Source organism: Mirounga angustirostris, unplaced genomic scaffold (assembly GCF_029215605.1).
Source record: "Mirounga angustirostris isolate CCGP_5_RB_7025 unplaced genomic scaffold, mMirAng1.0.hap1 SCAF_4, whole genome shotgun sequence".
Taxonomy (NCBI): Eukaryota; Metazoa; Chordata; class Mammalia; order Carnivora; family Phocidae; genus Mirounga; species Mirounga angustirostris.
The window spans coordinates 104,401,364-104,416,586 of record NW_026991712.1 but is presented as its reverse complement, the minus strand read 5'-3'; the positions used below and the strand labels follow the sequence as shown (position 1 = coordinate 104,416,586).

The 15,223-nt window shown below is 34.2% G+C and overlaps 1 protein-coding gene and 1 pseudogene across 3 annotated transcripts in view; both read right to left on the bottom strand.

Moving 5' to 3' along the window:
• Positions 1-221: 221 nt before the first annotated feature.
• Positions 222-15,223, bottom strand: part of COL11A1 (collagen type XI alpha 1 chain) — a 206,340-nt gene continuing 191,338 nt past the window's right edge. For all 3 annotated transcript variants that reach the window (XM_064588737.1, XM_064588736.1, XM_064588735.1), the window contains 10 exons: positions 12,686-12,739; positions 11,682-11,789; positions 11,133-11,186; positions 10,991-11,026; positions 10,845-10,898; positions 9,526-9,775; positions 5,957-6,069; positions 4,468-4,536; positions 1,872-2,105; positions 222-651 (listed from right to left, as the gene is read on the bottom strand). In XM_064588737.1, the coding sequence (XP_064444807.1) occupies positions 505-651; positions 1,872-2,105; positions 4,468-4,536; positions 5,957-6,069; positions 9,526-9,775; positions 10,845-10,898; positions 10,991-11,026; positions 11,133-11,186; positions 11,682-11,789; positions 12,686-12,739 (1,119 nt within the window). In that variant the 3' untranslated portion in view covers positions 222-504. The remainder of the gene's footprint in view (positions 652-1,871; positions 2,106-4,467; positions 4,537-5,956; positions 6,070-9,525; positions 9,776-10,844; positions 10,899-10,990; positions 11,027-11,132; positions 11,187-11,681; positions 11,790-12,685; positions 12,740-15,223) is intronic.
• Positions 3,147-3,298, bottom strand: LOC123860564 (U4 spliceosomal RNA; annotated as a pseudogene).

The window sequence follows — 15,223 nt, the reverse complement described above, 5'->3', positions numbered from 1 at the left end:
TTTATTGCCATCATAGTTCTGCAATTCTCATAAAATTAGAGTCAGATGGAATTTAGAGACACGTGCAAGTTTTGGAAATGGACACATAGATAACAGTATAGAACTGTACATAAAATAATTACAATTTATTAAACACACTGTTTTAGCACATCCTTGATGGATGGGAATGAGCACCATATCTTTTATGAATATATATTGTTCTCTTCTTTTTTCTACAGCACCAAAGAAATCCAAATAGGAAAAGGAGAGATGAAAATTGGGAATCAAGAATAAGGCCTGTTTCCATCTCAGCCACACTATCTTGTATTTTTATGATTTTCGAAGCTTTTGTCATGTAAAGATTCTGCCCCTGCAAGGGCATCGGTATTTCTAATCAGTACATATATATGTAGCAAGTTGTTTTCTATATACCATCCTTATTCAAAAACTTGCATGTGGCATAAAATGGGTTGGTGGCACCAAGGTATTTTTTTCTGTTGATTTCATATGTTCTTTGTCCTAATCTTAGCCAAGGAAACAAACAGGACCAACTTCAAATCCAAACTTCTGATTCTGATCACCAAAGTCATTGATCATTACATCAACGATAGGTACTTGATCAATTTTCGGTGTATTGATTTCAATCACAGTTTTTTCATAGCCTTTTCTGGACTGTAAAATTGAACAGAAATACAAAGTTACACAATCATTTCATAGTTTTATATGTTATTTTTTTCTTAAGCCTCTGACTGGAGGTGAGGAGGTATGAAAGAAGAGAGTAAGAAACAAATTTGCCATTATCTACGTGCAATTAACTCTTGTTGTCATCACTGATGTCATACGTAGTTTTAAATTTTGAATGCTTAATATTTAGCTGTTATTACCCAACTATAATATTTGGATACATTGCACAGTTGAAGAGAATCTTATTGAATTGATAAATACAGTTTAATATGAAAACTGATGCTAAAATTGGGTCGGGCTCCTTCATAATAATATATTCTTACCATTGTAATCATACTATATAAATATTCAAGGTTTCTTAAGATACAGTATAGAAATTATAGTGCACAAGGTCAAAAGTCAAAGCATTTCTGCTGCTATATATTAATTTTGTGAATGATTATCAGTACATAACTATTGGGAAATCCAAACACTTGCTACTTTTAATATGTTTTATTTTCTCTTCTTTGATCTGTGGGTACCCTACTCACTTCTTGAAGGCATGGGCCTATTTCTTTGTAACTGTGAGTTCTTCAGTCATCAGCTACAACAATGACTTTTTTTAGTGTGCCCTCTGGATCATTTTCTTAAATAGAATTCCCATTTGTGTGAAAAGGATAGTTCCAGAGAATAGAAATAACAAAAAATGATAACTGCCTAAACTTGTATAATACAGAACCAACAGACAAGCTCCTTACAAACAAAACACAAGGGTAAGACTTCTCTATGGTATAAATGGTATAATGCTGATTCTTTTATCTGTCATTTTAGAATCATGGATGAAGGAGACAAATGAAATAAAGTTTCTGATTTATTTTTTTCATTTCAAGAATAACTAGCTACAATAGTATTCCAGTATCAGGAATAAGTCCATAGAAATAGCATGTGATCTAAGATTACCTTCTGTTACGGCTTTTAGAATATGTGTCTATATGTATGTTTCAGAGTGCGTGTGTGTGTGTGCATGTGTGTGTGCATGAGTGTGTGTGTGTGCCTGTGTGTGAATATCCATGGCTTCTAAGATACTGTATTTTAGTGCCAGTGTTAAGCATCAGATCTTAGTAACAGTTGCCATCCATTCCACGAGAGCAACCTGGCTTAGGGCCAGACTGAGGTGGTCACCCACTGCCTCTCACCCTGAGAAAGAAGGCAAAAGCCAGGATACTTACTGCGCAGCCATCATATAGTGCTTTGATGTAAGGGTTGTTGTCATAGGACATCTCCTCATCATTTGATCCCAGGAACCGAAGTGCCTTGTCGTAACTTCCCGCTGACACATCGTACCAGGCGGCTGACTGATGACAGGTGTAGGTGAAGTTTTGCCGGGCGGAGGCAGTCAGCAGTTTCAGGAATGTCATTTGCACCATATTAATGGAATTTCCTTCAACATCTAAATAGGAAAGCTGGGAATAAAAGAATAAAAAAGACACGTAAAGATTCTTTTACTCTTTCATGTTATAAAAGGATAAAAATCACTGTTGACAGTGAACTGTGATCCCAGAAGCACATGGATGAATCCACAGGCACATTTTCACTTAGGGAAAGAAAGTGGGCACGGAGGGTCAGAAGACCCAGAGACGGGATTTTATGAAATCGCTATTGTACGCCCACCCGAGTTACTGTAAGCACTACTTATCTTTGAAAAAAATCACTTTATTTCTATGCTTCATCGTCCTACCCATTAAAAATTTCCAAAAAAGTGCTTTTGTTTCCAAGAGATCTTTCATTTTATTTGTGTATCTTTTTAAATTAATGATTTAAATAAATTTAAATTATAGATTATGAAGTATCTTTCATTATGTTTCTGTATCTTTTTAAATAGTGAAACAGGGGCTCCTGGGTGGTTCAGTCGTTAAACATCTGCCTTTGGCTCAGGTGATGATCCCAGGATCCTGGGATCGAGCCCCACATAGGATTCCCTGCTAGGCAGGAAGCCTGCTTCTCCTTCTCCCACTCCCCCTGCTTGTATTCCCTCTCTATGTCAAATAAATAAATCAAATCTTTAAAAAAAAATAGTGAAGCAATGGGTACTGAGGAATCTTGGTGCAATGCAAAGGTTACCTAATTTAATTTTTTTCTTAGAGACAGTGCACGTGAGAGGGGGGAGGAGCAGAGGGGGAAGGGGAGGGGGGGAGAAATAATCTCCAGCAGACTCCCACCTCTGCTGAGCACAGAGCACAAGGTAGCTAGCTCTGGACCCTGAGATCTTGACCTGAGCTGAAAGGAAGAGTCCTCATTTAACCGACTGAGCCACCCAGGCACCCCTTAATGTTTTTTTTAAATCTCACCTACTTCTTTAAAAAATTTCATAGTATATCCACTTGGCCCAAAATTTTAAACATGTTCCTGCAGTTTTTATTTTGGGGCCATAGTTTTCTAAGGTGTTTGGTCTTCTATTTACTGCACAGACCTGCCTGTTTGTTCATTCTTAGATGATGTACTTACTCACCACTGTGTCACCAAACATAATGCCCCAGGTGAAACAAGTGAATATTTGTTGAGTCAGTAAATACTTATTTTGTGAAAAGTTTTCAATTAGCAATAATCGCGCCTTGGATAAACCTCATTGGCTATGATATTGCCAATGTGCAAAGCTAGTAAATACTTATTTTGTATTTAGAGCAGGAAGATAAATGAAAATTACTAAAACTCTTTATTAAATTCATAAATTGTTTTATTGGGTATAATTGTAATACTGGGGTCAGCTGAAACATATAAACCTAGATTTTTTTAAAAACGGAGTAGGAAATTTACCTAGACTATAGATTTACCTGATGTAGAGGCAGTTATCTATGACTTTCTTCCTTATTGTTGAATTTACTTAATCCTTACTGATTAATAGCTTAGATAGTGAGGAACCTTGTTTGGTTGAAGAAAAAAAGGCCACTTGGGAAATGCACACGAAGGAAAACAAACCAAAACAACAAAAAATAATACCACACACACCGTTCTGTGTATGCATTTTTAACTTCTACACTGGTAAGATGTCCCATGGATATCTAATGTAACTTGAAGACTGCACTGAAGAATTACGTGAACTGGAGAACTTCACTAAAATTGTTAATTAATTTGCGTAGGTTCCCATAGGATGATAACTATAAAACAGCTATCGTTGGAAAATAACAGCTTTTTAAAGAACATTAAAAATTGAATAATTACCTGGATAAGTGAGAAACTTTCATTTAAAATACATTCTTATTAATATTTTAAACACACATGTATTTTTAAACAGCTTTTATAATATAAATTTAGTTTTGGCACAAATCTTAAAATACCTACAACAAATTATTAATAGTGAACTGGTCATTGTAAGAAAATATCTAAGTGAACTTGTGCTCTAATCCAAATAAAAGGTCAGGTCAGTCAGTTCACTTTATATCTACATGTAGCAGTCAGAAAAAACATTTCACATTCCAAAAGTTTTTATTGAAATAGAGAACAAAAAATAATTTATGTATCCTCTATACCTGACATTTCTAACAATCTATTTTTATGATGTCTATCAGGTACTTAGTGGAATTCATACTTTATCTGATCACATTATTTTGGTAAGTTCAGCATATTTCCATGTATTTTGATACAAAACATTTAGACTTTTCTAAACTACCACAGTGGTCTAAGAGATATAGATGGAGCAAGCCAGAGAACAAATGGAATCCGGGATAGTATAATTTAGACTTTCACAGTCCGGGTCTAGAGATATATAATTTGAGCTTCATTTATGAAGTGTAAGACAAACCATTTCATGTTGAGGTAATAACATACCAGTTTTCCTCTCTTAAATTCACTAAACCAGCTTCCTGGTTTCTCCTTTGGCCATGATGATATTCTTACCTGTTGCAAAAGAACAGGAAAATTAGAAAGTAGGTAAAAGTTAGGAGCAGTATTGTTTACGTACATATCAGTAATTTTCAGTAAGACTAAGATGCCAAAGAAGTTTTAAAACAGTCTATCCTGAACTACAGAAAATGAGATAAAGAGAAGAATTTGAGAGAGATCCTGTGAATTCCCACTTAGTGAAGACTGAGTCATTTTCTTCCTGTTTTCTTTAATTACTCAAAAAGAAGGGCGGGTTGGGGAGAATAACCTGCCGATGGCATAATAAGAGCTATAGGGGACACTGGTGGGACTCTTAGGCAAAACCCCTTGCAAAAGAACCCCTCATAATACCAGTTGGAATCAGCCATCAAGGTAAGTACCATCAGTATTCTATAGTGAAGGGAAGCATCCTGAAAGCAGTCAGCCAGTAACTAAGGGTGCCATGCTATGGAAAAGTCATTGGCAGGAAGCAAGCCTAATCATCTTCTGGGAAGAATGTTTAGAATTTTTAATAGATCTGCATTTATCGTTTTGCTTTGTAAACATCAGCAAAATATAAGGGTATCTAAGGCTTCACTGTAGGGAATTTGAGTTATCAGTGTAAGGGGAGGCATTTTCCATGTGCCCTCATTTGTTTGGGGCTACAGGAATTTTATTATGCTTCACCACTGGCCACGTTTGATGGGAAACAGAAGTTGCTTTGTCTCCTGCCCCTACTGCCCACCCTTTTCTCACAAACTTAACTTCTCTGCTAAAGAGACTAGCCACACCTAAAGGACTTTAGCTGCCTTAAGGACTTTCTGTGCCTCTGTATGCCCACACCATTTACTAAGAAGGATGTGATTTATTAAAAGATTACAAAGGCAACATTTATCACCAGAAACTGGAGAATATAATTATGCTAGTGAGAAATCTTCCCCTGTATTAGTCATTTGTCTTTATAGCTTTAAAGATAGAACTCAAATATATTGATACTGCTGGGTGAAAATCAAGAAATGTTTTTGAAGAGACTAAACATTTAAAAAGCACGCAAAGGCAGACAATGCTCTTATTTTATGTAAAAGATTACAAATTGTGTATTTTGAACATATACAGCTGTGAGTTCTATCATGTGGTAATTGGAATGAAGAATACTATACATGCACTAAAATTTGAGAATCAGCTGTGCTGTGTCATGGAAAAGCCATAGAATTTTAGAGCACAAGCAGGTGCATAAAGAATACATCTGTGTAAAAGATAAAGGAGAGAAGTATTTGTTAACTCTGTGCATCACGTTGGTGTCTTATTCATGTTTATGCAAATGAAATGCTCTAATTACCCTGTAAGAAAAGCAGATAAATGAAAATATGACAGTATAATTTTCCTGTTTAGTTCAATATTGCAAAAACATGGCAAGAACTGTCAACAGTCACCACCAAAACAGATTGGTACTTACTCCCTCAGATTTTTTGTCTGGATAAATGCAAGTCTCACCACCAGATGTGAAATTACAGTAAACTTTGAAGGAATCTCCTGAGCATCCTTGGTTAGGATCAATCCAATATTCACCTAGAAGTAGGAAAAAATATGTCATATACAAATACATTTATATAAAAATGGATTGCATTAAATATCAAATTTTATTGGAAAGAGAAATAAAGAAAAATTAATACTGATGGATCTTTTCCTACAAGAATCACTTCTATGCTTTTGGTCATATTGGGGTTTGCGTTTGAATAGTTAAAGAGTGACCCTTTGTCTTGTCTGCATCAAAGCTTTGCCCATACATTCTGCCCAGAACACTCTGGTTCCTAGCATGTCTGTTACTTTTAGGTTTCAGCTTAAATGTCACCTCCTCAAATATTAACATTCAATTTATCCATTGTAATAAGTTGCATGTATATTGGAATCAGATAAACTTAACCCTAAATCTCATATGTATTATTTACTACTTAAATCGTCTGAGTATAATAATCACTATATTTTCCTTGGTTTATTCATCTGTAACAATGGAGGTGATAGTATCTACTTAGCCTCAGGGATCATACTTTTGCATTACTTTATAGCATCAACTTCTTGTAGTAAATGTACTCATATCTTAAAAAGAAGGTCTATTTTATATATTTAAATGTAGTTTGCTATTAATGTCATTATCTAAATGGTGCAGAACAAATTTTATCATGTGAATGACTGTGACCATTAATTTCATGCTAGATGAGTAACGATGGTAAGTAGTGGAAATAACAAAATTATTTTAAAATAATTGACAATATGGTTTTTGTTGCTAACAGCTATTGAGAGACAGCATTGATTTACATGTAATGATACTTTGCTTCCCTCCTACCATTTTCTATGCTGCCACTTCATTTTAAATATTAGTTTGAATTACGTGAATCTGATTTTTAAATTTTAACATTCTGAAATCTCTAACTGCTTAACTTAGTACTAGGACTCTTAAAAATCCAATACGAGGGGTGTCTGGGTGGCTCAGTCATTAAGCGTCTGCCCTGGGCTCAGGTCATGATCCCAGGGTCCTGGGATTGAGCACCGCATCGGGCTCCCTCTCAGTGGGAAGCCTGCTTCTCCACTCCCACTCCCCCTGCTTGTGTTCCCTCTCTCGCTGTCTCTCTCTCTCTGTCAAATAAATAAAATCTTAAAAAAAAAAAAATCCAATACCAAGGGCACCTGGGTGGCTCAGTCAGTTAAGTGTCTGCCTTCAGCTCAGGTCATGATCCCAGGGTCCTGGGGAGCCTGCTTCTCCCTCTCCCTCTGCCTGATGCTCTACCTACTTGTGATCTCTCTCTCTCTCTCTTAAAAATAAATAAATAAAATCTTAAAAAAAAATCCAATACCAATCTGCTTTATCTTTTACTACTACTGTATATAAACAGGGAAAGTACTCTAATAGTCAATTAGCTTCTACTATATGTCAGATCACTTGAAGTATTTATTTAACAAAAACATTTACATTTTTTCTGATTGCACCATTTATAGATTCACATCTGGAACCAACTGAAATCCTCAGAAAAAAAAAAATACATAAAATAAAGTTAAAAATCATCCAGGATTTTACCAACCAGGATAACCACTCTTAATGGTATATATTATGGTTTTTAGAAATTCTGTGGTATTTTTTATCTTGATTTATTCAGTTAATATTGTCATTAATTTTCTTCAAATAACATAATAATAACTTAATTACTAAGACACCTTTGTTCAATAAATTCAGTATACTATGGATACCATGTACAATTTATCTCTAATTTATTCATCTCCTATTTTTACTATCAGATCCCTAAATCAAGTCACCACAATTTTTTGCCTAGATTAATCCAACAGCTCCTTAACCAGCTTCCTTTGATTCTACTTTGCTTTCTTCCAAATCACTTAAGTCATTTTCCACTTTGCTCACTATCGTTCAGCCACAGAGACCTTTCGGTTCCTTGAAGACACCAAGATCTTGTCTTCTTCAAAGCTTTTAAGAGACCCATATCCTCTGCCCGGAATACCCTTTTGATTCTTTGCATGACTGGCTACCTCTTGAAAGGTTTCAGCTTAAATGTCACCTCCTTAAATATTAACGTCCTATTTATCCAAAATTGAATCATCTCTTACTTATATACTCATTTTTCCACAGTATCTGTCATAATATGTTATTATTAATACTTACGATTTTTCTGTCTCCATATTTTGAGAATAGTAGCTCAAGGGCACTATTCCTTTTGCGCATCTATGAATCTCTGTCTGAAGAACAGTGCCTGGCACTGCTAAATTAATTAATTAATATTTAATTGCAGTTAATTAACACATTGAAGAATTAATAATGCTAGTTATTATATGGAAACCATAGGGAACTGTAGCCCATGGTGAACTTTCCATTTCCAAAATATACAAAAATTTTCCTTGACTGCTCGGGTTCTAATTAATCATATGTTGTTTTATAACTCAGCACATGTTGTAATCCTTCACATTTGAATTTCAATAATGTATGATTATCTTAGCTAGACCAGAAGTCTGAATCATTCTTATAAATCACTGCATCACTACCGAACTAAACATATTTTTTTCAAATACACATATTATAAATTTGAAGACCTTGGATATCAGTCTGTATGGAACCCTTAATAGCTACCTGTGTTTTAGTTTTAACAGGCTATGCTTGATTTTAAGACGATTTTATGACATTCTTCCTTTATGGTGGTGGCTGTTTCTGAATCACATTGAACTTTTCTCTCTGTACTGAGTTATTTAGATCTCAGTTATAGCATTCTTATATAATTGACAGAGCAAAATAATATTGTCCCAATGGTAAAAAGAGTGACAAAATATTTCCACATCAAGTGGGAGATTTAAGATCACATAAAGATCTGCCCCTTGTTAGTTTAGTAATTATGTGAGTTTATTAACTAACTCAGGATACTTGAAACTGTTGCCTTCTCAGGATGGATATGTAAATGTTTATGTTAAATGGTAGATATATTAAATTATCCTGATTATCATTACAAATAAGTTGTTCAAGTTCTGATTATTTGTGGATCAATAACATAAAGTTTTGCCCCAAGATATCCGAATTCTTAAATATTCTGTTCACCAAATCATTGCTAAACTGATAGGTCAAATATGATTCAGTTGTGCTATTACTCATGTTAACTTTACTCATATCAATGTAAAATAAGTTAGGTTATGGGATATAAATAATTATATGCTAATGTGCACATGCGTGCACACACAAAACCCTTTCTATGATAGTACAGGGAAAATACATTTATGTTATCTATAATCATCCAAAAATGATCTTGTCATAATTTAATGAAACCTTATGTAACAGGCAAGGATTCTCTGAAGAGATCTTGAATTGCACAGTGTAAATGACCTTTTCTGTCTACAAGATTGGAATGAATAATTATTTGCTTTAGTTTTATTTAGGTTCTATATTAAACATTTAACTAGAATTAATGAGCTGACAATGCACCGTCATAACTGAGAGGTTCAGTACATTTGCTGTGTCATGTATTATTAACATACCATCTGGGAAGTCCGGATGGCTGAGTTGCAGGTCTTTGCAAGTTCGGGCTGGGTTAGTCTGAGTACCCATTGGAAATTTCATATGTTCGATGTCTTGTTTCAGGGAATTGAGGGAACCAAATATTTCCTCCATTCCATCCGAGTAATCAAGAATATTATCACCTGCATCTGCTTGCATGTTTTCAACATGTCTTCTTGTTTTTTTGGGTGACAAGATTGGTAAAGGCTGAATGACTTCACCAGGTGGACCCTGTGAAAGAGATAATGTGCATGTAATTGCTTCTGAAGCTAAAATATTCTGCATAATTATTACTGGTTATGTCGTTGTTATAAGAATTTACAGTTGGTTTAGCTTTCCAATGTTTTTCCTAGTTTTCTCTAACTGCTACTATATACACATATACATATATAAATATCGATGTGTAAACTCTAAGTTCTTTTAAAAAGAATCTAGTAGGGATACTGAGGTAGACAAATCGGATGATTTCTGGACCTTTTTCTACATAAGTAATGTAGCACAGATTTGTGTGGACATATGTGCATTACCTTCTTATTTATTAATTAGTCCTCATTTATGTGTCCTATCTCTGCAACTAGATTTTAGTCTCTGAAGATTAAAACACCATTTTAGGGTTCTTATGCTACTTAATGAGTAGCATACTCATTAGAAGACAGCCATCTAGGAGCCAAGGAGAGGGCCATGGAACAGACCTTCAGCTCCACAGTTCTCAGAAGGAACCGATGCTCCCCATAGTGTGATCTAGGACTTGTGGCCTCTAGAACTGTTAGATAATACATTTCTATTATTTAAGCCACCTTGTTTGTGGTGCCTGTTACGGCAGCCCTAGCAAAGCGGATCTAACACTTAGTAGTTATGTGAAGCCTGGAAAATGTCAGCATTAACAAATGTTACAAATCATTATTGCTTTTATGGTGATCATTATATATAGTAGGAAAACAAATGCCAAGTATCTAAACTTTCGTCTTTATTCCTAGTGTGGTCAGACATGTATGTATCTTTGTGGCATACAATCAACTGCTTTCATAAAAACGTGACATAAAAAAGTATATAATTTTCTTGAAAAACAAAAACAAGACTATCATAATACATAGTTAATGGATCCTTATATTCAATTAAAAGAAAAATCTTGGCATGGGGACCTGATTATGTAACTAATATAGTGCTATTTCCTAGAAAAATCAGCACTTTGACAGAATGTCTTTTTTTTTTTTTTCATCCTTCTTACAAATTCAGAGAAATCACTGGCAGTCTCAGGATGCTAAATGTCAGCATATCAGTCTTGTTATTCTGCACTTACCGGAGGCCCAGGAGGCCCTGGAAGACCACTGTCACCCTTCTGGCCGGCAGGTCCCTGTTTAAAAAAAAAGGAAAAAGATGAATGGGGAACAAGGCATTTGAGTGGACTTCCCTGAAAAATGAAAATCCAAAGGCAAAAGTACTTACAGCAGAGCCTTTGGTACCCTTTGGTCCTTGAGGGCCCTAGAAAAAAGGCAAAGGCAAAAGTGCAGATAAAAATCTGGAGAATTCATGACTCCTTGGTATATTTATAAGTTTATTTTATAAAATTCTTTTGTCTTGCACTTACTGGTAAGCCTGGAGGACCAGGTGGACCTATGGGACCAGCAGGACCTGGAATTCCCTACAGAGAGAATCATCCAAATTAGAGTTTTCCTCAGCTATTTTATGCCATGTTTTGCAGAACAAAACACACTGCAAACTTTTGATTATGCAAAATATATAAGAATAACCTAAAACTTTCCATTGTGAATCTAAGAAATAATTTTAGCAAGATAATCTGTATTTTTTTTCCCATTTGCTTTAATGTCTGTATCTTTATAGATATAAAGCAGCCTTCAGAATAATGATTTGTATGTTTTGGGGATTCGATAAATTTTTGTGTAATTAACTATTGAACTGTAATTTTTATGATTTCTAGTTTGTCATATTTTTAATTTATTACTTTAAGGTTAAGTAAATTTCTTTTTGAAAACATCATTGACTTAAAGAGATTAAAGATGGTCTAAATCACCTCCTTGGTCATGTTTGATGGAATGTGCTCAGGTGTGTATGTGGGGGTGTGTGTGTGTGTGTATGACTGGAAAGGAGTAGGAGAATAATTTATATCTTTACTCACTCCATCCCCCTTTGCTCCTGGAGATCCTTGAGTTCCAGGGAGTCCTCTGTCACCCTTTTCACCTTGTTCTCCTGGAGGACCAATCAGGCCGATTAAACCAGGATGTCCCTTTAGAAGGCAGAGAAAAGAAATTTAACAATATGTAAATTACAACCATCTATTAAATTATGGTCATAAAATAACTGCACACTAAATTTATGAAACATAAAAGTAAAAAAAATAGATAAAAACTTTAACCCTTTCTGAAGGATATGTAGTATTAAGAACCTGCCTTTCTCTTACCTAACAGGATCATTTACTGCTTACATTAAGTGAGACTTTTATTGGTAGGAAGGATTATTAGGGAACGAAATGTGTTCTAAAAATACCATCTTCGGTGTTTCATTTACTTAAAACGAATCCCCTCAACTAAGAGACCAATAATGGCCGTATGTAATATTGATGAAATAAACAACTGAAAAGTCATTATTTTAATAAGTATCATATTTTATATGAAATGATTTCTACTCTTCAGAAGTACTTTAGAGACATTTGGAGATTTAAAAATAATCCAAAAAACATTAACGGTATTCTAAAAAGGCTTATTTTCTTTAATTATTTGTTGCAACTCAGCATACATTCTGGAAGATCAAATTACTATTTCAAAGGTATTCTAGTTTAAATTTTTTATTTTCATGTTTAAAAACATAAAAATGGGCATTTTGTTATTCCATCTGTTTATTTTCTGAAGGGTTATTTTAGTATAACCATATGCTTTCTTCATATGGTTCCTACAAGGGGACATTGAAAAAATATAACACTGAATTCTGATATATTTTTCACTATGACTTTGTATATTTTCTCTTCTCTAAATTCATCTGGGAAGCAGAGGATTGACAGATTTTTCCTTGGTTAGAAGGACAGAGATATTCTTTGAAATTTCCTTTTGAGTGATTCAATCTGCAAAATTATTGTCTCTGCTATTAGAATGTCAAAATTGTAATAACATGTACTTTTATTCTTACCTTCTCGCCCTTGGAGCCAGGTTCACCTTTGAGGCCAGGTAAGCCAGGAGGTCCCTAAGTCATGAGAAATAATAAACATACATAGAGCAGGTATGAGTTAGAGAATCATACTACTACTATCCACAGGGCAAATTTGGTTTGGGTAATATGACAGAGTTTGAAAATAATTAATAATGATTAGTGCTTATTTTTCAGGATTCAAAATAATTTTGCTTGTTTAAAACTCCATGGCTTAATATTTAACTATATTTATAAAGCACAATATTGATAAATTTGACCACAGAAATAGGAAATTAGAAATATGGTCTTTAAACTGAAAAAGAAGGATACATTTTTAATACCCTAATTTTAGAAGAAGGGATTTCCAAATCATATATCAACTCAATCAGATATTTCGGTGCTAAGCTCAGATACATTACAATATTTCATGTAAAACTAAAAAAAAACCTCAATAAATTTTTGACAGTCAACTGACCTTTGATAACCACTTTTTCTAAGCAAACTCCCAAGACAGTATTTTTAACTGTAATTCCTGAAGAATCTTTTATCTAAATGATTTGTAAATTTAATAATAGAACAATTAGCTTTTTCATATAAACATCTCTATTTTACCAATTTAACCTTTTCTTATGGTCCAATGACAAGATATTTATCCATTTATGCTAAATTATATTTTTATGAAAATCGTGGCATGACTTCAATAACTAACTCTTAGTTCTGACCCCTACCTATGGAATCATTCATATTGATGACTTTGAAACAAACGTTTTTATAGAATAGTGTATTCCATAGTGAAGGCAATACAAAATATGACCTTTGTTCTGAAATTAATGACAAATGAAACTATGCAGGCAAGAACTTCTGTCAGAAGAAATGTAACCGACACTAAAAGAATGTAAGGATGTGATTGATGAAATCAGAGCCAATATAAGGCTACAAAATGTTGCTCACTACTACCTGAAATAGTAAGGCAGCCGGAAAAACAAAGCAAAAGATTTCTACAGTTTCTCTATGAGTTTGAGTTGTTTATATCGAATTGACTTTTAGAATTATAGCTTCAGTGACAATTTTTAACATGGCACTTAGAAAACAAATTGTATTAACTTTTACCAAACTATACCATGAGTGTTCACTATTGTATCTTCTTCAAGGCTACCACGAGCAATTTTTTTCCTCTCTACCCAGACACTTAGAATCCTCCATGTGAAAGAGCATGTTAAGTCCCAGTCCATCATTTCTGTGAATTTAAAGTATTAAGAGCCATGGATCTGATCCAAGGAGCATGATGTAATATAAAAAGTATGGGCTCAGAATAGGATAGACTTGGGATAGAAGCCAGCCTTTCTTATTAGCAATTTAAATTAGCTAACCAAAAAGAGCTTCAGTTTTCTCATCTATAAATTGAGGATTATAATTCCTGTCTTGTGAGATTGAGTAGATGAGCCTTTTGCACTCCTTAATTTCTCACATCTACACCTTAAACTGAATTCCTGATCATCAGGGGAAAGTAAGAATAGGGTTCGTACAATTAGTACTGTGTAACAATAGTATTTTGGGCTAATATTATATATACTTATATTTGTTTTAATTCATGAATGAATTTGAAGTTCTCTAAGTATATTGATATAAAAGTGGACAATTTCCCTACATCATTCTATTAACAATAGATACAAATTTTTTTCATATAAAATATGTGCAATTTTAAATGTGAATGTGCCTAATAATATTCTTTTTTTTAAAAAAGATTTTATTTATTTATTTGACAGAGAGTGAGAGAGAGAGAGAGAACACAAGTAGGGGGAGCAGCAGAAGGAGAGGGAGAATCAGGCTCCCCACTGAGCAAGGATCCTGGACGCTGGGCTCAATCCCAGGACCCTGGGATCATGACCTGAGCCAAAGGCAGGTGCTTAACCCACTGAACCATCTAGGCACCCCTAATAATATTCTTCTAATAAGGAGAAAATTATTAATTGTCAGACATAAATTTATATTAATTCAGTTTAGACTTTCTTTTGTATAAAAATAATCATGCCACTTTGTTAAATATCTGACAGACAAAACGTAGACAACAAAGAAACTACCAAAGTTACTTCCAAGTACCTTCTAAGGCTGGGTTTAAAAACCAGATTTTCATTTTGTTTACAAACACCCTATCATAGTGGATCTCAAAGTGTCATCCTCAGACCAGCAGCGACAGCATCATCTGTGAACTTTTTATTAGAAAAGCAAATTCTTAGGCCTCATTCAGACCAACTGAATCTGAAATTCTGGAGTTAAGAGACCAGGGATCTGTTTCATAGGTTTGATACTCAGTATGCTTTGAGAGACATGGCTCTGTGCCATTACGTCCCAAATCAGGTTAAATCAATATGTAAATCCGAACAGCATAAAGGATCTCATTTATGTTAAAATAAAAGCATTACCTATTTAGTTCTACTAGTTTAATAATTTTTAAATTAAGGTTATATATTTTACATCTACTCTTTTCTGATTTTATCAGAAATGCATGATGAATCATTAGGAAAATAATGTTGCCCA